At 52.1% G+C, this 23,344-nt stretch overlaps 1 protein-coding gene and 1 long non-coding RNA gene across 5 annotated transcripts in view; both read right to left on the minus strand.

Moving 5' to 3' along the window:
• LOC149852980 (uncharacterized) overlaps positions 1–4,246 on the minus strand; it is a 28,682-nt gene extending 24,436 nt beyond the window's left edge. The window contains exons 1-2 of the long non-coding RNA XR_016439353.1: positions 3,902–4,246; positions 2,678–2,820 (exon numbers count right to left, since the gene is read on the minus strand). This is a non-coding gene — a long non-coding RNA (uncharacterized LOC149852980). The remainder of the gene's footprint in view (positions 1–2,677; positions 2,821–3,901) is intronic.
• Positions 4,247–6,268: 2,022 nt separating this feature from the next.
• Positions 6,269–23,344, minus strand: part of LOC149852981 (C-type lectin domain family 2 member B-like) — a 40,816-nt gene continuing 23,740 nt past the window's right edge. For all 4 annotated transcript variants that reach the window (XM_090029205.1, XM_090029204.1, XM_090029202.1 and 1 more), the window contains 5 exons: positions 22,266–22,328; positions 20,247–20,339; positions 14,448–14,620; positions 13,925–14,028; positions 6,269–9,294 (listed from right to left, as the gene is read on the minus strand). In XM_090029205.1, coding sequence (XP_089885331.1) covers positions 9,132–9,294; positions 13,925–14,028; positions 14,448–14,620; positions 20,247–20,339; positions 22,266–22,328 — 596 coding nt within the window. In that variant the 3' untranslated portion in view covers positions 6,269–9,131. The remainder of the gene's footprint in view (positions 9,295–13,924; positions 14,029–14,447; positions 14,621–20,246; positions 20,340–22,265; positions 22,329–23,344) is intronic.

Here is a 23,344-nt window from a genome sequence, read left to right on the forward strand (position 1 = left end):
CTCCCAACCAGGGAGAAGATCTAGACCAGGAATTCTTGAGTCAGCTCATGGAGGGCGTTAGGTCAAAGGACGTGGTCATCATGGGTGACCTGAACTTTCCAGACATCTGCTGGGAAGAGCAGTCAGCCAGGTCCAACTGCTCGCGTAGGTTCCTAGCGGAGATACAGGACCTCCATCTAACCCAGGAGGTGCACAGCCCCACCAGGGGAGATGCATACTGCCCCCTCTCCACAAAAGCACCTTTCCCAGACATGGCCCCTTGTGCTGATAACTGAAACAGCCCTGGGTTTATCACCCCCCTTGACCCCAGGCCAAGTTAAATCTCCCCAGAGCCTTCCCCGACCAACACCCTGCCCTCCTAGGCAAGTCTACCGTACTACTCTTTTTTTTCCCTCCACACCAATCCCTCTGCCTCACAGAGGAAAAAAGGATACCAGGGTATCTTCTTCCCGTCACTAAGGGCAGCTCCACTTCACAGGCCGGCTCCAGGGTGGCTCCTCCCTGAGCTCTGCGGTCCTGGCTCCTTCCCTCTCTGAGCCTGGCTGAGTCCCCGGGGCCGAGTTCCCTTCCCTCTCCTGCCCCAGGAGCCAGGCAAAAACGTGCACCTGCTCTTCTGAGCAACAGCTTTCTGCAAAATGTCCTGCTCTGCCTTTGCAGGGATCCTGGCCCTGCTGCAAATCCAGCAGCAGCTGTTACACTTCTCTCAAAGAGATAAATATCTAACCATTCCCAACACCTGCCTGACCTTTGAAAGGGGAAATACTGAGCTTGTGCAATTGGTGTCATTCAATGCAAATAGAAAAAGCACGTTGACTAGACCATTTTCAAATGTGACAAGCCTGAAGATCCGAGAGTTTAGTTAGCTCTTCAGGCCTTTGCCCTACAAAGCAGACTAAACACAAGGGGAGCGCGGGGGTAACTTCCTATACAACTATGAGGACGCATCCTGGTGTCCAAAACTAGAGATCAGTTTAAAAACATTAAAGCATCGAACATAATATCCTTTCCAATATGTTTTTGTTAGTATGCATGAGCTTTATGCTGCATGTTCTTCTTACCCTCAATAAATGTCCAATATCCCTTTGAAGCTTGCTAAAGTTGAATCTTGCCATGACTTTTGCCGTTGAAACTGGCAGCACATCACAAGCCTCACCGGGGGTGACGCCTTGTTGGACCTGGTGCTGGCCATGGGTGATGACCTGGTGAGGGGCTGCGGGGGCTCGACCACCTGGGTGACAGCGATCACCGCCTGCTGGGAGTCACCATCCAGCGCAAGGTGGCAAAGGCCTGCAGCAAGGCAGCAGCCCTGGATTTCAGGAGGGTGGACGTCAATGAAGTGAGAATAGTTGGGGAGGGGCTGAGGTCCCAGAGGGGAGGGGAGGGGAGTCAGGTGTCCAAGAGGACTGGTCGCTCCTTAAGGAGACAATCCTCCAAGCCCAAAGGGAGGTAATCCGAACTTGGATCAAAGGGAGCAGGAGGGCGCAAAAGCCCCCATGGCTCACCAAAAGCATCCGGGAATGTCTCCTTGCTAAAAGGGAGGTGCACACCCAATGGCAGGGAGTTTCATAATTTCACTTGCATGATCCAGGGGCAGCAGGGCAGGCCCAATGAGGAGAGGCGACGGGACCTAAACCTGTTCAGCCTCCACAAGAGAAGGCTGAGGGGGATCTAGTGGCCTGTTACAAACTATTCAGGGGGGACCAGCAGCCACTGGGGGAGTCCCTGTTCCCCCGAGCACCGCCAGGAGTGACCAGGAATAACGGTCACAAGCTGGCAGAGGGGTGATTTAAGCCAGACATCAGGAGATGCTACTTCACAGTCAGGGCGGCTAGGGTCTGGAACCAGCTTCCAAGAGAAGTGGTGCAGGCTCCTACCCTGGGGGTGTTTAAGAGGAGGCTAGATGAACACCTTGCTGGGGTCGTTTGACCCAGTACTATTTCCTGCCCTGGCAGGGGGTCAGACTTGATGAACTGCTCAGGTCCCTTCCGACCCTACTAAATACGAAACTATGGATTTGGAAGACTGCTCCTCCCAGCAGATGTCCGGGTAGTTTAGGTCCCCCATGACAACCACGTCCCTAGACCATACGGCCTCTGAGAGCTGCCTCCAGAATGCCAAGTCTCGCGCTTCCTCTTGATGTAGTGATCTGTAGCAGACCCCCACCACCAAGTCCCCTTCCCCATGACCTTCATGTATCCCAACCCACAATACCTCACCTTTCTCCTCCTCTGATCCCATTTTGATTAGGGTAGATGTATAATGCTCCTTAACAAAGAGAGCAACCTCCCCACCCCTTTTGTCCCTATTCTGTCCTGTCCGTACAACTTGTAGCCCTCAATGCATAGGTAGGATCAGTCATAGGTAGGATCCTACCAGGTTTCTGTTAGCCCTACTAAATCAAAGTTATTGTCTGCAAGCAGGACTGCGAGTTTTTCCTGCTTATTTCCCATGCTGCTAGCATCAGTATAGAGGCACTTGAGCCCTCCAAATGGTACCTTTGGTGCCCCCGTGTTCTGATGCCCAGTGGGCCCCTTAGTACTCGCCTGGGATGTACTGCTGCATCTCGCCGTTTGTAGGCTCTAGACTCTCTCCATCTCCTGCCTCAGCATCCCACATCGAGCCTAGTTTAAAGCCCGATGTAGGAGATCAGCCAAACTGTAAGAAAAAAGACTCTTACCTTTTGTGGAGAGATGAAGCCCATCATGTCCCAGGAATTCCTTTGCACAGAAGTGCAGATCATGGTCCAGGAAGCCAAAACCCGCATGATGGCACCAACTCTGGAGGTGCGGGTTGATTTTTCTGACACAGGTGACATGACCGCTGACCGGGAGGAATGACAAGAAGACCTGCTGCACCCCCATCTTCTTAAGCCTGGCCCCAAGAGCACTGTATTCACTCATGATCTGGTCTGGATTACTCCTGGCTGCATCGTTTATTCCCAAATGGATGAGGACCATGGGATAGTTGTTGGAGGGCTGGCTGAGGTCTTTCTATTTATGTTACAGTAGGCAAACTGATCTATGCTAAGGCTTTTAGCTGTGGCCCAGGCCTTTCCAGCACTAAGAAACAAAATTGAACTAAGAGCCCTCCGTGGCACTGTGAGATGCGAGTGCTGTGACTGGGCAAGCAAGGGACAGCAGTGTCCCTAGAAGGAACATGGTTCGCACACTGCCAGGGGATTGGTGCACCACATAAGGAACGCTTGGCACAGAGCCAGAGGACTGGACGTTTTGGGATGAGAGAAATTACAAAAGTGATGGACAAACAAAGGAACATGCGTGTTTTGTGTTGCTATCCTGGGGAGACACGAGTGCTCTTGGACTTCTTGGTTGAACAATGAGGAATTCAGAAACTAACAACCCGTGCACCCAGCAGAGGATCGGAGGCCGGTACCACCGAAGGTCACTGCTGTAACACCTGAAGGAACCACTTGCCAGATCATACTGCTAGGAAGAATAATTGCAATAAGCCTAGGGGGTACTATTAAACGTTCACTTGATAACAAATCGGACGAGGGGCCATGTCAATAATTGGGGATGTCTGGTAAAAGCAATCCTAGGGACAACACACATCACTTTTGGCTCATCAGTAAGCCCTAGCAGCAGGCCCAGGTGGGACTTCTGGCCCCACCTGGGGATTTGAGTTCACAGTGAAGTAAGAGTGTCCAAGGACAGGATGCGTGAGGACTCAGTGCCCAGGTGGGAAAGACTCCCACAGCACCTGGAGGAGGCGGCTCTGGGTCACTGCTGCTGGCAGGAGCCTGGTGCCCTCAGCCTGCCCTTCCAGCCCTGCCTGGACCGTTTACAAAAGCGTAGGTCTAAGCTACAAACCCAGCTAAGGTCATTTTCACCGTCCTAAACATCCTCCACAAACAATTAAACACTTTAAATATGTCACATACCAGCTTCCCAAAACTGGATAAACCATGCGAGGAGACAGCAGAATGGGCTGGGAGATGATTGTTCTTCTCTATGAAGCCACTCCGGTAGATTCCTCTGGCTGCTCAGACCATTCCTAGTGTGAATAATGATCTGTGAGCTCAGGGAAAACAGCTTCCTTTGGGTGCGCCAGGCCAAATCCCTTGGACAACTCCAGTGAGGAGAGCACAGCCTGGTGCCTAGAACAACTGCAGAGGGAGAAGCCGTGGGGCACAGGACCACCAGGATGATGCTGGCAATGGGATCTGTCCTCTGGAAATGTCACTGAACCTGCTCTGGGCTGTACCTTCCCCAGCTTCTTTAGCAGCGAGAAAGCTGCAGCTTTGCAGGAAAGGACTGGTTGGAAAAGAGGCTCTATCCCTGACCATGAAACCACAAACAAAGAAAAATGAGAGCTAGCACACAGGACCAGTCCATACAGGCTGGAAGAAGGGGGGTTACTTAATCTGGAGAAGAGGAGTCCAAGTGAGGAGCTATTAACAGTCTTCAAATACAACAAAAATGTTGTAAAACAAGTAGGGGAGTTCGGGGGGGAGGAGGTCTTTTTGCCCAAAGGTGATAGGTAAAAGGGAGCAGTCTGGCCTTGCCAGGAGGGAAACAGTCTCTGTAGGAAGAAAAACAGCTCTCAGCAGCTGCAGTGTTTTGGGTCACAGAGCCAAAGGCTTTGCTCAACCCTGCCCCCTCCCTTACTCAACCCCATGCAGTTTCCAGGGGATCCTCCCATGGCCCACTGTCCGCCACGCTGCAGCCACATTAAAAGCCGACTCCCCACATCTGCAGCAAACCCCATGATCACAAGGATCGCTTGGCTAGGTTGCGTGGCCAAACTGTCCAGGTGCCGGGGCGCGGCTCCAGCCTCTTGGGTGATGTGGCTTCCAACCCCACTGCCCCCATCCGCTCTGCCGCTCAGGTGCTCGTTCAGTTCTGAGGGCGTTTCCTCTGGGATCTCACGGGGAGGGCAGCATGTGCCTAACGCATCATTTTTAAGGTGCTGTAAGGGGATTGAGAGGCTGCAGGAGACAGGGAAGGCAATGTGCCTTTCCTTGGGCTATAAGGAGAGGCCTCAGGGAAGGGGTTTTCCCCAACTCTCTGCATGAGGCCAACAAGAGACCCGAGGGTCACATTATGGGGCAGTGGGCAGTAGGCCTCTGGGACACAGGGAGCACGAACAACAGCTCTGCGCCCTTCTCAGGGCTTCCCCAGCGCTGCCTTCCCAGGACAACGATGCAGTGACAGACTCAGTGAGAAATACAACACAGACATCCTGACTGTGATGGGAGCCCAGAACAAGAATTTATGGTGGTGTCTGGACAAGAAACAATGGTAGGATTTCTCCTCTTCAAATTCAGAGCCTGGGGATTTTTAAAAGGAAGTTAGATGAGCACCTTGCCGGGGTCATCTGACCCCGGTGCTCTTTCCTGCTAAGGCAGGGGGTCGGACTAGATGATCTACCTAGGTCCCTTCCGACTCTAGCTACTATGAAACTATGAAACTATTCACAGGCAGTGATTCACCCCAGGAGTCCCCAAGATCCTCACTTCCAAGCCTCTCACAGCCCCCGAGGCCTCAGACACGAGCACCACGCTGTACCAGGCCACAGGTAAAAGCTGGCTAGATGAGGGTACCCTCAATCCCTTGCAAGAGCAGGGAGACACTTGGTTCCTGTACTCACAGGAGCTCCTGGGGTGAGGACCCTGCACCCACTGTAGAGGAAGGCAAAAACCGGCACAGCTCCACAGACAGGCAGGAATCATAGAAAGAAGGACTGGAAGGGACCTGTAAGATCATCGAGTCCAGTCCCCTGCCGTAGGCAGGAGGTGATTGGGCTGAAACGAGCTCAAAGAGATGCCTGTTCATCCTCCTCCTGAACACCTCCAGGGATGGCAACTGCACCACCTCTTCTGGGAGTGTGTTCCAGACTCCAGATACCCTTACAGAAAAAAAGGGTTTCCTAATGTCTAGCCTAAATTTTTTCCTCAACTAGCTTGTGTCCATTGGAGACTGTCCTCCCAAGGGGTGTCTTTTTGAAGAGCTGCTTCCCTAGATCTGGATGGTGGCTATCAGGCCACCTCTCAGTCTTCTCTTACTCAGACTGGACAAATCCAGTTTCTGGAGCCTCTCTTCATCAGGCCTATCCCCTGGGCCCTTGATCATGCAGGTAGCACTTCTTGGCACCTTTTCAAGCTTATCCACATCCTTCTTGAAGTGCAGTGCACAGGGCTGGACACAGTACTCCAGCTGTGGCCTTGTTGCCGGCACAAGGTGCCCGAGGGAGGCAACAATTGGGTTTGTTGCCCGGTGTGCGTCGCACCAAATAAACACACTGGGGGGAGAAGCAGACAGAGTTTATTTGAGCTCAGGTAAAAGGCACAGGGAGACTGTATGGTCTCAAATCCTGTGCCCTTAGCCCTGCAACAGTGTATTTTTATACCTGGCCACTTCCAGCAGTAATTTTCCACTAGTTGGCCCCCGTCTTCCTCCCCTTTCCCTCCTCCCTTCTTTCTCCGAGCGATGCCCTTGCATTCCACAGATAACAGTTTCAGTTTGCCTGTTTTCCAGAAGGACAGGAGATTACAGGAGCCAAAGAAAGGGTTACAAAGGTTGGGCAAGGGGGGGGGTCCTGGCTCGCCTGGGCCTAGAGCAGAGGGGCTTCATCGACACTCATGGTCTTCCATCCCTCTGAGTTACCTAGGGTTTATGGCCAGTGACACCAACAGCCTCACCAATGCCAAATAGAGGGGGAGAAGCACCTCTCTGCATCTAGTGGCATCACACTAGCTGATACAAACCAGACCTCTATTTGCCCTTTAGGTGACTTCATCACTGGTGGCTCATATTCATCCTCTGGCTGACTGTAACCCCCAGGTCCCTTTCAGATGTGGTGTCAGCCAGTGGACCACCACCCATCGTATAGTTGTGGTGAAGTTTCTTCCTACCCAGATGAAGGACCCAGCACTTGTCCCTACTGAACCTCATCTGCTTACATTCAGCTCATAGGACCAGCCTGTCAAGGTCATCCTGTATCCTTGCCCTGCCAGATGTGCCTGCATTTCCATACCACTTGGTGTCATCTGAAAACTTAATCATTGCACTTCCCACTCCCTCGGCCAGGTCATTGATAAAGATGTTAAGGAGCATGGGCCCAAGCACTAATCCCTTGGGGACACCACTGGAGATGGCCCTCCAGGATCAGGCCACCCCACTGATTACAACCCACCTCACTGTTGACTGGTCCAGGCCACTACCCTCCAACTTAATTGAGAGGATCTCGTGGGAAACAATATCACAGGCCTTGCTGAAGTCTAAGTAGATGACGTTCACCTCCTGTCCCATGTCCAGCTGGTTAGTTACCTGAGCGTAGAAAGACACCGTGTTTGTTAGGCATGATCTCCCCTGGAAAAAGTCATACTGGTTGCTTCCCACTACCCCACCAGTTATGAGCTTGTGGTTGAAAGCCTCCTTGACAATTTTTTCAAAGATTTTTCCCAGGATCGAAGGCAGACTGACTAGTCTATAGTTTGCAGGTCATCCCTCTTCTCTTTCTTAAAGATGGGCACAATGTTAGCCTTCTTTCAGTCATTCAGGACCATTCCTGAGTTGCACAACTCTTCAAACAGCCTCACCAGAGGCACCACTATGAGTTCAGCCAGTTCTTTCAAGACTCTCGGATGCAGGCCAATTGGCCCAGCTGGCTTGAAAACATCCAAATGGCCTAAGAGTACCTTCACCTGTTTGGGACTGATTTTATGTGGACTGCTGTCATCAGCATATTCTTTGGGCCTCTGGACAGGTGATGAGTTCCCATCTGATTTCAAAAATACCAATGCAAAGTAAGTATTTAGAGCTCTGGCTTTTCATGGGGATCAACTGTGCGCTTCCCCTCCATATTCAGTAGGGTCCTACAGTGGAGCTTGATTTTTTCTTGCTCCCTATGTACCTATAGAAGGCCTTTCTGTTGTCTTTTATTTTGGATGCCAGCTTGATCTCCATGCCTGCCTTGACTTTCCTTGCCTCATACCTGCAGACCCTGGCCATATGAGTTTACTCCTCTCTGGATGTTGAACCATTTTTCCAACGCATGTACACTTTGTTCTTTTTGAGAAGTTCCCTAATGTCCCTGCTGATCCAAGCTGCTCTCTTGGGCTCTTTCCCCTTTTTTAACTGCTGACATATAAACTTAGTGCAAACAAAAATGTTTTAAATAAATTACACAAAATATTTGGGATGGAAAAGGCAGGGTCAGAACAGGAGACTCATGAAACACCAGGTTCCTTCTCCCTGTTGAAGGCACAAAGAAAAGTTGCTCTTCCCTGAAGGACTTGAGGAACAGATGCAGGTGCTTGAGATGCCATAAAGGTACCTCCTCTAGCTCATGCCTCATAATTTGTTTCTCTTCCCATCTTACCTGGACATCACCTCAATTTTATCCACATGGCAAGGCCTGGGGAAGCTGTGACCAAAATACAAGCCTTTGGATTTTGTTAATTCAGTATTGCCAGTAATGGCTGGATTCCTTTTTACATTAGCTCTCCATTTTGAGCCTTTTACAATGCCTATTTTCAAGCTCTCCCCAACTAAAAGCTAAGAGGAAAAGACATTTTCTATCCTGATGCCCATAACTGGGGAGTTAAAGAAACATATAGACTGGAGTCACACACCTCCCAGAGCAGACTCAGCCTCAGCTCAGCCCCAGAGCTACCTGTGAGTATCCTGGCTTCTGTTTTCCCCAGATGTGCCTCTCTCCTCCTCTGTTTCCCCTGCATTTCCTTGGTTGCACCAACTCCAGGTGCCCACTTCTCCAGGAGCCCAAGGAGCTTGTGCTGAAACAACAGCACCATGGTCCTGATTGGAGACCTCACAGCAGTCAGATGAAAAGACCCTTTCCTTATTGGTGTTTCAGGCTCTCGGCAGGCAGATTTTCTTTGTACCCACAACAGCTTGAAAATTGCTCTTAAAGAGACAATGAAAATAGAGGGGTTAGCGTCTGAGCTGTGTGGGTCACCTGCTTCTATTAAAGGCATAATGAATTTTTTTGTTTTTATTAAAAAAAGGACTAACGAGCAGCCTGGCAAGGGGATCAGTATAGCAAATTATGGTTTACAGGCCTTGTCACAGAGGTCCTCAGCAGGGGTTAGACAGGCAGCATGACCAAGGCACTGACTGCAGGCTGTCAGGACACTTTGTACTAGTTCCTCATATCACATATGGTGCTGTGTCCTCCATCAAGGTGCTTGGCTTTCCTCTGGCACAATTATCTGGCTGGCTACAGATGAAGTTCCTCTTTGAGGAGCACCTGGAGCTGCTGATACCCTCATCATTCACATAGGCACAGTCCCCCTCTCCTCTGATTGGAAACCTGCAATGACAGCAGTGAGGTTGTGTTGTAAAGATGACGCCCTTCCCAGCCATGTACAGAGCAACAGCCACAAGGGAATGGACTGGGATTCAGCATCTGGGTTTGAACCCAAAGTCACAGTTATGGGAACATCTATGCCTTTGTTTTGGCATATTACCCCCAGTCAAATGCCCTGCACCACCTGCGTTCCCTTGCTGGGCTGCTGATGGTAGAGCTGGGTAGGACGCTGACGATTGCTAGGCCCCTCAGTGCCCAGGGGAGTCACGAACATGCTGCAGGGAGAGCAGGGCTGCAGAGAAGTTTCACCTCAGCCCCCAACAGCCAGGAGGGCTTCTGTGAGCAGACTGGAGGGCTGCTGGGGCAGGGGACTGGAGGGCTGAGGGGCAGGGGAGCTGGGAGCTTCTAGTGGGGGGGGCAGTTGATTTGGGTGAGAGGCTGAGTCTGGGAACAGGACCGTGTGGCAGTGTAGATGTGCCCTATCTGTGTGACCTCCTTCAGCAAGTCACTTCTGGCTGGAAAACCAGGGGGCAGGGGCAGGCAGGTAATCAGTGTTTGAAACTTTGGCCTGTTCCATGCAGGGAACTGAATGTAGCAAGTTTCTTGTAGGGCCTTTCAATCAGGGCAGGGGGGAAATGGGACTCGAGATGGTGTGTTGGGAGAGGAAGGCGAGGGGGATATCTCCCTGTAATGGCTGCCCCATCAAAGGAGGGTTAGGAGTTTTCTCCAGCTGGAAGCCTGTGACAGGACCTGCTTCTGAGGGCGGCTGTAGCGCCCTCCACTGGCCAAATTACCCTCCTTCCTCAAGGCTTCAGGGTCACACGGAGCACATCTCTGGGGGCCAGCAGGGGAGACCATGCTCGGGGCAACCAGCACGGGTTCATCAAAGGCAGCTCCTGCCTAACCAACCCAATTGCCTTTTATGACCAGGTGACTAAATCCTTGGATGATGGTGTCACCGTGGACCTAGTCTTTCTGGACTTTAAGAAGGCCTTTGACACCATCTCTCATCCCATTCTCATTAATAAATTAAGTGACTGTGGCACTGATCCCTGCACAGTTGGATGGGTAAAAAACTGGCTGATGGGGAGCACCCAGAGAGTGGTGGTGGATGGGTCATACTCGACCTGAAGGGATGTGAGCAGTGGGGTCTCCCAAGGCCCAGTCCTTGGGCCTGCAGTGTTTAACATCTTCATCAGCGACTTGGACAAGGGGGTTGGAAGCACATTGTCCAAGTTTGCTGATGACACTAAGATGTGGGGTGAGGTGCGCACACTTGAATGTGGGGTGAGATGGGCACACTTGAAAGGCACACCTGAATACTGGACGTATTCAAGTCAGCCAGCCCGGACGATCTCCACCCTAGAGTTCTAAAGGAACTGGCCGAGGTCATTGCAGGACCCCGGCACGGCTTTATGAGCACTCGTGGTGCTCTGGTGTGGGGCCAGAGGACTGGAAGAGGGCCAGCGTGGTTCCCATCTTCAAAAAGGGGAAGAAGGAGGACCCGGGAAACTATAGGTCAGTTAGTCTTACCTCAATCCTAGGCAAGCTGTCTGAGAAAATTATTCTGGCACACATCCAGGAGGGGCCAGCAGGGGACTGCATGCTTAGGGGCAACCAACACGGGTTCATCAGTGGCAGGTCCTGTCAGACCAACCTGGTGGCCCTTTACGACCTGATCACCAGATCATTAGATGCAGGGGTAGCAGTGGATATAGTCTTCCTGGACTTCCGGAAGGCTTTCGACACTGTCTCTCACCCTGTTCTCATTAAGAAGCTGGGGGGCTGTGGTGTCGACACCCACACAGTCCAATGGGTCGCCAGCTGGCTGGAGGGCCGCACCCAGAGGGTGGTAGTGGATGGGTCCTTCTCAACCTAGAAGGACGTGGACAGTGGGGTCCCCCAGGGCTCGGTCCTCGGGCCCGCACTGTTCAACATCTTCATCAGTGACTTGGACGAGGGGGTAAAAAGCACCTGTTCAAATTTGCTGATGACACTAAGATGTGGGGGGATGTAGGCTCGCTAGAAGGGAGGGACAGCCTGCAATTGGACCTAGACAGGTTACAGGGGTGGTCAGATGAGAATAGGATGGGATTCAACACAGACAAGTGCAAGGTGCTGCACCTGGGGAGGAACAACCGGCACCATACCTACAGGTTGGGGAACTCCCCTCTTGTCAGTGCAGAGGCAGAAAAGGATCTTGGAGTCATCATTGATGCCAAGATGAACATGGGCCGGCAGTGTGGGGAGGCAGTCAGGAAGGCCAACCGCACCTTGTCGTGCATCCACAGATGCATCTCGAGCAGGTCCAGGGAGGTGATCCTCCCCCTCTATGCGGCACTCGTCAGGCCACGGCTGGAGTACTATGTCCAGTTCTGGGCGCCGCACTTCAGGAGGGATGTGGACAGCATGGAGAGGGTCCAGAGGAGGCCACCCGCATGGTCAGGGGCAGCAGGGCAGGCCCTACGAGGAGAGGCGACGGGACCTGAACCTATTCAGCCTCCACAAGAGAAGGCTGAGGGGGATCTAGTGGCCTGTTACAAACTATTCAGGGGGGATCAGCAGGCATTGGGGGAGTCCCTGTTCCCCCGAGCACCGCCAGGAGTGACCAGGAATAACGGTCACAAGCTGGCAGAGGGTAGGTTTAGGTTAGATGTCAGGAGGCGCGATGTCACGGTCAGGGCGGCTAGGGTCGGGAACCAACTTCCAAGAGCAGTAGTGCTGGCTCCTAGCCTGGGGGTGTTTAAGAGAAGGGTAGATGAACACCTTGCTGGGGTCGTTTGACCCCAGTACTCTTTCCTGCCATGGCAGGGGTCAGACTAGATGATCTACTCAGGTCCCTTCCGACCCTAGAAACTATGAAGGGAGAGAGAGGCTGCAAATAGATTTAGACAAACTACAAAAGTGGGCAGATGAGAATAGGATGGGGTTCAACGTAGACAAATGCAGGGTGCTGCACCTGGGAAGAAGGAATCCACAGCACAGACAGGCTGGGGAGCTCCCTCTTGAGAGCACAGAGGTGGAACGGGATCTTGGAGTCATTACTGACTCCAAGATGAACATGGGCTGCCAATGCCAGACCGCAGCCAGCAAGGCCAGCCAGACCTCGTCGTGCATCCACAGATGCATCTCAAGCTGGTCCAAGGAGGTGATCCTCTCCCTCCACGCGGCACTGGTTAGGCCGCAGCTGGAGTACTGTGTCCAGGTCTGGGCGCTGCACTTCAGGAGGGATGTGGCCAGCATGGAGAGGGTCCCAAGGAGGCCACTCGCTTGGTGAGAAGGCAGCAGGACAGGCCCTACGAGGAGAGACTGAGGGACCTGAATCTGTTCAGCCTCAGCAAGAGGAGGCTGAGGGGGGACCTGGTGGCTGCCTACAAACTCATCAGGGGAGAGCATCAGGAAATAGGAAGAGCCCTTTTCTCCCCAGCACCACCTGGGTGATGAGGAACAATGGTAATAAGCTGATGGAGAATAGGTTTCGGTTAGAGATCAGGAGGCAATATTTTACAGCTAAGGTAGCCAGAATCTGGAACCAACTTGCCAGGGAAGTGGTCCTCGCCCCTGCCTTGGGCATATTCAAGAGGAGGTTGGACGATCGTCTGTCTGGGGCCTTGTGAAGCCAGCATTCATTCCTGCCTGTGGCAGGGGGGCAGGCGAGATGATCTGTTCAGGTCCCTCCTGACCCTAGCTACTATGAAACTTGCTCATTGACATGCAGCTGTGCCCCAAAGGAGAGTGTATTTTCCCTTGGGAAACTCTTCCCCCAAGTCCCTGATTGTGTCCCCTGGATCCACATGACCTAGCTGATTGGGCCCTACTGACCCTATCCATGCCCTCTGGCACCAACCAGCCTTTGGGGCATTAATTATGGCCCCTCTAATGCTGCCCTATAGCCATGCTCATGCCTCATGGGTGTCACTCCACCATTACTTGCAGGGATTCCCATGTTGCCTGCACTCGCTGCCCCTTGGGCACTAACCCCTTTGTCTAAGCCTCGGGCTTCTTCCAGCCTTGGCCCTCAGCCCTGGCTCCTTGACCCCAGCCCCATCACATCCCTGTGCCATATAGGGCTCAACACCAAGTGCCGGCTTGACACCTTGCTGCACTGCCTCCAAACCTGCCCTATGGCTACTACCTGCTCCCCCAATTATAAACATAAACCAAGATACAAGCAAACTGCTTCCAACTAAGATCAAGCCCATTTTGGTTCACTGTCCCACAGCCCCTCATGTTGGCTGTCTCCTTCCACCCTGATGGAGCAGTGGAGGTGCCTGCAGGCCCATCTCCAGCCTGAAGCTCCTCTCCCTGCATAGGGCAGGGCCAGACCTCCTGCTCCCACGCTGGAGCTGAGCTTGCCGTCCCTGGGCACCAGCCCTCCAGTCACATGGCTCTTCCATCATGCTACGGTGCTTCCCCTTAGCCTTCGTAAGCCTCCTGCTCCTGCTGTTACTTGGCTGCTTAGTCCCATACAGCAGCTCTTCTTTCTCTCTTCAAGTGACAGGGCTAAGGCCCCTGTTACAAAGCCAAACAGCCCAGGGCCCAGGGCCCTTAGCTCCAGCAGGTAAGGCCCAGGCTGTTACACAGGTATTTGCTTCCCTCATGCTGAGGAAGTGAATAGGATGAATAGACTCACAGGTCATTGAATATGGTGCCATTGGTCCATCTCCAGTGCTGGCTTGTTCCCTTCCAAAGGCCAATCCAGTAGTAAGGTCTTCCTTTATGGCGCAGCATGAAATCCTTAGGAAGACACCACAAACATTACACAGCATAGCTATTTGCACACCTATTTCTCACTTCTTAATTTTCAGGCTTTTAAAACAGGGCAAAGGCAGAAGAGTCCCTGCCCCCTTTTCCCTGAATACCGAACATAATTTTTTTTGGTTAAGAAAAAAAAGACAACCCCCCTTTTACACTTGCTTTTGAAATGAAATGCAAAATCTTGAGAAGACCCAACAGTATTTCCCCCCGCCCCCAATAAACTAGTTAAACAATGCAACTGCCCTCAGTACAAATCTCCATTTCTTTACCAGCTCCACAGAGCATTTGCCGTCTGGATCTTGGGCTTGCAGGAAATTGCTGCCTCTGGGATAGTAAAATGTTTGGCTAGAATGTGTTTGGCTCTGGTTACAGTAAATGTTTACTTATTTCTTCTTTACCAAGTCATCTAGGGAGTCAATCACAGCCAGGGAGGCTCCTTGTGAAGAGCAGGTGCTCTGACTCGAGTTCCAGGACTCTTCTGTGCTGGAGAAGAAAAAACACTTCCCTTGATATCCAGGCCAGCGGTCTGGGCAGGCAGCAGTGCAAGAAGGGCAGGGTGTAGGTTTTCTGGCTGAAAACAGAGAAGGGGCATAGTGGTCAATCATCCAACAACCTCTTCCTAGTATCTGCACTGAAGAGGGAATCCCCCCCGGGAAGGGACGGGACTAGGACCCACACCTCCCTACAGATCTAGGGGCCTGGTCCTCAGCTGCAGGAGGCAAGAGCACCGGTCACAGGAGTCAAGGTGGTTCCACGACCAGACACATCCCCTTTGCATGTGAATGCGCCTGTTAGCCGCCTGAACTGGGGCCAGGCCATGCATGGCAATATCATGGTGGGGATGGAGAGCCCGAATTCAAAAGCAAAATGCAAAACCTTCCTCTTGCAGCCAGGGGGGAAATCCAGGAAAGGGTTGGGCATGTTTGGATGGATGCCCCACAGGCCCTCAGAACATCCTCTCTTCTGGAAGGCCACTGTGGGTGCTCCTGGGATGGCTGCCATCTGGGCTTCCCCAAGGGGAACTGAACAGGGACCCAGAGCTGACATGCAAGTGGCCACAGGGTCAACAAGTGACCAAAACAGAGAGATGAGGCCCGCGGAGACTCCAGTCCCCCAGTGCACACACTCAAACATGAGCAAACATGTCTCTGCAGGCTCCGTAGCTAGAAGGCCACATTTGGGCACAGGGCTGGCTCTGAGTTTGGGGAGCACACAGAGCTCTGCTAACCCTTGCTGTCACCGAGACCAGCCTCAGGGTCCCCTGGGAAGAGGAGAAAGTCTGCTGAACAGCAGAAGACCAACCTCAACTTTCATCTGTCCTTCACGCCGCCAAACCTTGCACCCTATACCATACAAAGCATTTGCTCCAGTCGCCCTAGCTGCTTGGACTAGGGGTGGGGATGGGAAGAGATGGGAGAAGATGTCAGAGCAGGGGTTGGCAACCCCTGGCCTGCACACCAAGCATGGCGTGCGAGGCTATTTTCCTTGGCACGCATTGGGGCTCAGGCGGAAAGGCAGCATCTGTTTGCAGCCTCCTGGCTGCATCCAGCCCTGGCTCTGGGTAGCTGCTGCTAGGCAGGAGCCCGGGCTGCTCTCAGCAGGCAGCTGGGAGGCTGAAAGCCCTTCTGGGAACAGCCCAGGTGCCGTGGCTGGCAGCAGCTACACCAGAGCCTGGGCTGGCTGCAGCCAGGAGGCTACAAACATCTGCTGCCTCCCCACCCTGGCCTAGCTCCAACCGGCACCTGCTGCCTTCCCGGAGCTGGGGGCCGGGAGACAGCTGGGGCCAGGGCTAGGGCTGGGGGCGGGGAGGCAACAGCTGTTTGCAGCCTCCCAGCTGCAACTGGCCCAGGCTCTGGGTAGCTGCTGATAGCCACGGTGCCTAGGCTGCTCCCAGCAGCTGGCTGGGAGGACGGAAGTCCTGCTGGGAGCGGCCCGAGCTCCGTATCTATCAGCTGCAAACTGCTGCTGCCTCCCAACCCCTGCCCCAGCCCCAGCCCCAGCCCTGGACCTGGGCTCTGGGGAGGCGGCAGATACTGGTGATGCTCCCCGCTGTGCTGCCTGTGGCGAAATGCCGGGCTAGCGGCTCCAGCACCGCTTAGGGGAGCCGCGGGCTTTGCGGAGTTGTGCCAGCACGCGGCTTGTGGGGCGGGATTGAGGTAGCTCTTAGCCGCCCTCGAGGTTCGCCGAGTTGGCACAAGTAGACGACTTAGAGTAAGTAGTTAGTGTCTCTTAATCTATCGGGTGTCCGTTGGTTCCCGAGGTTCCAGAGCCAGCCCTTGCTCTCCAACAGTGGAGCTAGTCCAAAGCTCGGTGCGGCTGCCGGCCCCGTAGTCCCAGAACTGGTCCACGGCTCATTGATATGGAATGTTAGTCATAAAAGTTATTACGGAGTAGATATAGAGTAAAATAAAAAGATTTATTCATTCACCTGGCCTCACCCTCTTACAAGTAAGAGGGGAGGCCGGTTGGAATGAAGTTGCAGTAAATACAAGTATAGCGAGCGTAGGTATGCTGTCTAAGCTACGATGAGAGGCAGTCGAGAAGCGGAGTCTCCGATGTTTCTTCAGTTACAGTATACCGGATACTAAAGGGGTCTGTTGGTTCACGGGGCTCCAGAGCCAGCAGCTGCCGGCTCCGTCGTCCCAGAACTGGTCAACAGCTCATGAATGGGATAGTCTATAGGGTGTCCGCTGGTTCCCGAGGTTCCAGAGCCAGCCCTTGCTCTCCAACAGTGGAGCTAGTCCAAAGCTAGGTGCGGCTGCCGACTCCTTAAGTCCCAGAACTGGTCAATGGCTCATAATTGGGAAACACAAAGCAATACTGTAACACAGTGAATCGTTGTCAGTTGTCGGATTTCTGAGGCCTTTGTTTTCGCTGGGATACGCCCAGGCGGGGAGGCTGAGAACCGGTCTGCGGGGTGATCCGGCCCACAGAGTTTTCCAGTTGTCGTCTCTGCTGCTTCCTGCTTTTTTGCCTCTTTTATAAATGTTTGTTGGACTGCCTCTATGACACTAACTATAGTATACAGATAGGATAATTTTCTTTTACATAATTATTGCTAGGCAGATTTTCTACATAAGTTTCATTTCTGTAGAAATGACACTTTTAGATAAGAAATGAAATTTACAGAATGCGCATGTGTAGCTTAATGCCAGCGGAGAAAAGTACAAAGCGTTCATTTTGATTAACAGTCGACTTCAAGGTTACATAAATGTGAGAGTGCCGTGCGGCAGTTATACAGAAAAGAGAAAATAATATAAAGTCTTTGCTAAAAACTATAAGACAGTTACACTGCCCTTGCCCAGAAGTGACACGTGGGACGCGGTGCGGCAGGGCACAGTGGGGGCCACAGAAAGCTGCTTGCTGCTCCCTGCTGTCCTGGCCACGCTTCCCCTGCAGGCTGGGGCAGCAGTGGGGGGCACAACCCCGCGTGCTTCCCACGCTGCTCCTGGGCACGCAGGGGAAGTGTGACCTGGAAGCACAGAGCTTGCAGCAGGCAGCTTCCCTGTGCAACCCCTCTGCGCACTGCTGCTCTGGGTCACACACACTGTGCTCTGGAGGGCCCACGAGAGAGCAGCAGTGCTGGGAGCACAGTGTACGACCCGGAGTGGCGGCGCACAGAGGGGCCGTACAGAGAAGCTGCTTGCTGCTGCAAGCTCCGTGCTGCCGGGTCACACTTCCGCTGTGTGCATGGGAGCAGCGTGGGCAGCACGCAGGGTTGTGCCCTTCACTGCTGCCCTGCCTGCAGGGGAAGTGTGGCCAGGACAGCAGGGAGCTGGGAGCGGCAGGCGGCTTGCTGCGCCCCGCACTGTGCCCTGCTGCACTGGGTTCCAGTGCTGCTCTGAATAAGCGGCAGTGAGGGCAGCACAGCAGGGAGCATCACCAGTATCTGCTGCCTCCCAGGAGCCCAGGCCTGGGTTTGGGGCTGGGAGGCAGCTGGGGCCCAGGACAGGGCCAGGCCAGGGCAGCAACAGCTGTTTGCAGCCTCCCAGGTGCAGCTGGCCCAGGCTCTGGGTAGCTGCTGATAGCCACCTGTGCTGGGGGGCAGGGGGCACAAGCAGAGCATCCTGCCATGTACCCCCTGCCCTCATTTTGTTTTTCTGGCATACTGGCACTCCAGCACCTTCCGAGGTAGGCATTGAAGGTTTTTTCCAGCACTCCCGCCAAAAATAATTGCCTACCCCTGTGTTAGAAGGGCATTTCCATCCGCATCTCAGACTGACATAACAGACCTGGGGAATTCGAAGACATCAGCCAAGCTGCAACATCCAGGAACTTCCTAGAGCAAATTTGTAAGCAGCTGGAAGAGGAGCAGCTGGTGACAAGCAGCCACGTGGATTTGCTAAGAACAAATCAACTTGATCTCCTTCAACAAAGTAATTAGTGGGTGGATGGAGGGAATGCAGGGATACAGTGGCTCAGACTTCAGTAAGGCCTTTGAGAAATAGGCACAAGCAAAAAGTCCCTATAAAGGACTGACATTACAATGGCAGGAGGTTTAGAGTGGGCTTCTATAGGGATCTGTCCTGGATCAGATGTTACTCATCAGGCTAATCATTTGGATGCTGGACTAGAGCGCTCCCCAGCAGGGTTTGCATATGGAACCAAACCAAGAAGAACTTGGAGGATACGAACAGAAATGAGAAAGGCCTTGGCAGGCTGGAAAGCTGGGCTAGAGGCAGCTTGATGAAGTTCAGTGCAGAGAAATGTAAAATGCGACATCTAGGGAAGAATGAGCAAAAGGCCAAATGCAGGATGGGAACCAACTGTCCAGCTGATAGCCTTGCTGGGAAGGATCTAGGGGTTACAGTGGATCACAGACTCCACAGAGTCAGAAATGAGATGCAGCTGCAAAAGAAGCAGATACAGTTGGGGCTGCAACAACAGGGGTATCAGGTGTTAGACACAGGAGGCAACTGCACCCCTCTGCTCAGTGCTGGGTAGACCTCATCTTGAGTATAGTGTGCAGCTCTAGGCTCTGCATTTTAAGAAGAATGTAAAGAAGATAGAGGAAAGCTCCAGAGGTGAGCAACAAAAATGACCAAGGAGTGGAAGGCAAGCTGGATGAGCAAAGGTTGAGAGAACAGGACATATTCCATGCTCAGGAAAAGGAAACTAAAGGAAGATATGGCATATCTGAAGGGCTGCCCTAAGGGAGAGAACAACTCTTCTCTCTTGCTGTGGAGGGCAGCATTGTATGCAGCAATGACTTCCAGATATCAGAAATTAGATGTAGATTCAATCTCAGGAAAACCTTCCTTATTAGGTCAGTGAGGCAGTGCAACCGACTGCCCCGGGAAGCTGAGGAATCGCCTTCCTTGTAGGGTTTCAGCAAGAGGCATTGAACAGGGATGGTTTAAGAGCAGTGCTCCTGCATTTGGGCAGGGGGCTGGACCAGATGACTCTGGAGTCCCTTGCCAATCCTGTGATTGTGTTTTTATTTTTAGGAAGGCTTAACAGTCGCTAAGAAACACCATGACTCCCAATCCCCACCCAGTTCAGCCCTAAGCCACACAGTTTGTCTCCCCCTATAAAAATGGCCTTCTCCCCTAGCAGGAACACTGCCTTATGAAGGCCCGTGACGATCAAGCAGCTAGCCCCTTTCCTGGAGCCCCAACAGCTGGGGCCACCCACCCACTAAAGTCTTTGCCAACAGTGCATGTTTCCTCCTATGAAGAAGCCTCGAAGGAGACCTTAGTTCCTCTGCCTGGGACAGGGTACACACAGCCCATCTCACGTGTCCTGAGCCACCACACCATGACAGGCTTTTTCCATCCAGACCCAAGCAACCCGAGGCCACGGACGGCGTTCTGGAGACTTTGCTAGATATACTACTTTAGTTTTGCTTTCCCAGAAGCATGTTTTACTGCTGGCAACCCTTCTCAGAAGGGGACAAAGTGGGAATTCCTAGTAATTCTCTCATTGTGATCTGCAGTTGAGAGTGTAGTACTTGCCTTCCTGCCTTGGCTTTATGGGTATTAGAAATCCAAGTACCCCTTCTCCCTTTGAACAGAGAATGGGAAAGTGTTTGGAAAGACCCTGGGAAAAGAGAGATGGGGAAAAGGCTCTTCCCATGAAAGAATGCAACAGAGAAATAAGTGGAAAAGGCAGGGGTAGATCAGGGCGTGGCAGCTGGATCAGGAACGCAGAATGGTAAATTTGCCTGCCGAACAGGATAGTAACAGCTCTTTACTCACCCGTCAATGCAATGATGATAATGAGCAAAGTTGTGATGCAAAGGGTAGCTGCAATCGGGACCCATTTCTCTTTAATGTACTTTAGGCTGGAATCTGCCACAAAGACAAAACAGGAAATCATTGCACTTGGAGGCATCCACCAGAATAATGAGACATGCATGTGCTGTCTGTCATGGAAGCATGTATCCAGCTGCTTACAACTTCTTCAACATCCCCCCCCCCCCCAGTTCCTCTCTTTGCCCTGGGGCTATTAGCACCAGCTTCTCATTAAGTCCAGCTGCTGGTCTGAGTGCCGGGTGTGGTGGCAGCGTGGCTATGGTGTCTGGGGACAGCTTCAGAGATGCTAATATCAGCCTTGCTCCAGACGCTGGACAAACACTGGCACCAGGCAACCCAGATAAAAGCAGGCATTTGGTCATTCCCACCATGGAGTCTGAAGGGACTGGATGTGATGCAGCCACATCACTTCCTTGTGAGCTGGAAGGTCCAAACCAGGCCAGCCCCATGGGCCCATCAGCTTTAACTTATGACAACAGCTGGAACTGTTGCAAACTCATGCTGCAAAGTTATTTTCATCCCACCAGGTTCTCTCCTTTACTTAAATTAAAAAAGCTAAACAGTGAAAAACAACACGTTGGCACATTTTGTGGGGGAAAAGGCAGCTGTTTAACAATAAATGTAATAAATTCCTTCCTAAAAACTGATCAGCTCATGCAGACACTTTCAGAGGGCCCTGTCAGCCTTCGCAGCTATCAGATCAAAACCTCTGGAGCCAGGAACTGGGTGATCAGAAGAGAAATTCTTTGGGCCAACACTGAGATCTGCTCTTCTAGTTTGGTGCTCCCCAGAAACAGGGGCCTTGTTTTTCGAGAGGACACAGAACTAGTTTTAAAGATGAGACCAGCTCCCATTTATGCCCCTAAATGAGGCCAGTTTCTCAAAAGGGCTCACTGGCGGGCTGTCTGCAGGGGCTGAGCCAAGGATGCCTGGAGTTGCATGCAGAAGATACCTGGGCTCTATCACCAGCTCTGCCTGCTGGGTGACTTCAGGCAAGCACTTCACTGCTTCATGCCTCATTTGCTTTCTCTGTCAAATGGGAACAACATTACTGACACTGCTCAAGTATTTGCTGAGGGAGACTGTAATGAAAGAGCTGAGTATTTTCTTAGCATTATTATTACTTTCTCTGCTACAAAATAACCACTTCTTGTCTCTGTTACTAAGATCCAACGTTTCCAGGCATGCATGAATAATCATTTTAAATGCATCAGTTCTTCTGAAGCCAAATGGCAACACTTTAGAGATGGCTGATTTCAGTGGCTGGGTGTCCAAAGTTTTCTCACCAAACATTTTAAACAGTGAAAAACGGTTAATATTTGACCAAATTAACTTTTTCCTTTTCTGCAGACACTGTCTTCCGTGATCATCAGGTAACCCTCAGCTAATGGTCTTCAACATCGTCATACTCAAGGCCACTCTTTGTTACATGCAAGGCAATTTCTCAGACAACGTCAGCACTTTGCTTTCATTCATTTTTTGACCAGAACAAAATAAGAGAGCCATTCGTCTGCTGCAAACAAGTAGGAAAAGTAGCAGCTGGTCAGAGTGGTGTTGATATTTTGGTCTCCTGTTTGAAATGTCTGGGTCTATCCTGCAGATGATGTGTAGGTGCTTTCACACCTGCCAGTCCTAATGTAATAATACCCATGAACAGTTTCCTGGCTCCTCAAGGTTAAGAATCGCTGTTTTAAACGTTTGAGGTTTAGCAGCTTGTCACTGAGGTTTGGGGATCTGGTTGACAAGATTCAGTTTGCAAGTCTTTGCCAAAACCAGATCAAACAACATCTATTTGAAACTATGACTCTTTCCTGTTTTGTAGAAACTATAACGGGGAAAAGTCCAAGGCATATTTAGTCTTTGAGTACTCGGATCTCAGATGGGGCAGAGGCAGGCTCTCCCCATGTCTCTGTGCAGAGACCAGGAAAATGTGCCAAATAGATTAAAAAAATAGTGATTTACTGGCTGTTCTCTTATCTTCTGCTGTCTCCGGAGAAGGCAGTATTGAGTCTTCCACCCCAGCTCCTGTAGGAAAGCAAAACAGACTCACTCTCAGTAAGCTATACCCCCATGCAAGGCTCAGAGCAACATAAGATTATTCCTGCTTTCCCTTCTCTCAGTAACCCCAAGCATGTGCAGCCCCTGGTGACAAGTCACGCTGTCCTGAACTGAGGACCGGAGAGCATTGCAGAACATGTGACCGCTCGTCCCCTCCTGTGGTTGGCAACAGAACCAGCCACTGTTGCTCCTGGCAATGAAGCAATGGGCATGAGAGCTGTGCTCTGGCTCTAGGCAGCCTGTGCTGAAACCCTGCTAACGAGCCCTGCAGGAAATCATTCCAGGAGTGGGAGGAGGGGAAGATTGGTGCTGCAGAAAGCAGTGGGTTGAGCATTAACATTCAGAAAGATGGGAAGCTATGAGCCAGGACCCTCAAGGCAAGAGGGGATCTGAAAGATCGATAGTTGACTAGGCTAAGTGGGTGGCCCAGGCCTACTATTACTAGATCAATGCACAAGGAAGTCACGGAGGGCTCTGACTCCAGAACAGACACCCCCCCGGCAACTCCTCACCCTTCACACCTTGCAAGAGGGCTTAAAATCAGATCAGACACCTGGTCCAGCTAATCCAGTACGATAACCAGTGACCTCTTTTATAGCTGACCCATCTACAACATATAATCTTATCTGTGCTTGCTTCTGTAACCCTTGCCACGGTGCTACGCACGGCCACGGCTGGATTCAGGGTCCCGGGGTGTCAAATAGCCTCGGTCAACCTCCCAGCCCCTAAGGCTGGGGCCACCTCTCCGTGGAGTGCTTTCCTGAGGTTTCCCCACACGCTGGAGTGCATACAGTCTAACTATTTACACAGTTTATTATTTATGAAACAGTCAACATATTGTGTTGGGCTCGCTGCTTTTGCCCAGCAAGCCCAGCTTGGAGAAGGACAATTTGGATTGATTGAACATTTCTACCAATCAGGTAACAGCTGGGAGGGGCTTGCCCTGCCCCTGCTCAGCCCCTGGACCTGATTGAAGACTGGGC

This window comes from Crocodylus siamensis, chromosome 15, assembly GCF_052110815.1.
Source record: "Crocodylus siamensis isolate JL-2025a chromosome 15, ASM5211081v1, whole genome shotgun sequence".
Classification (NCBI taxonomy): Eukaryota; Metazoa; Chordata; order Crocodylia; family Crocodylidae; genus Crocodylus; species Crocodylus siamensis.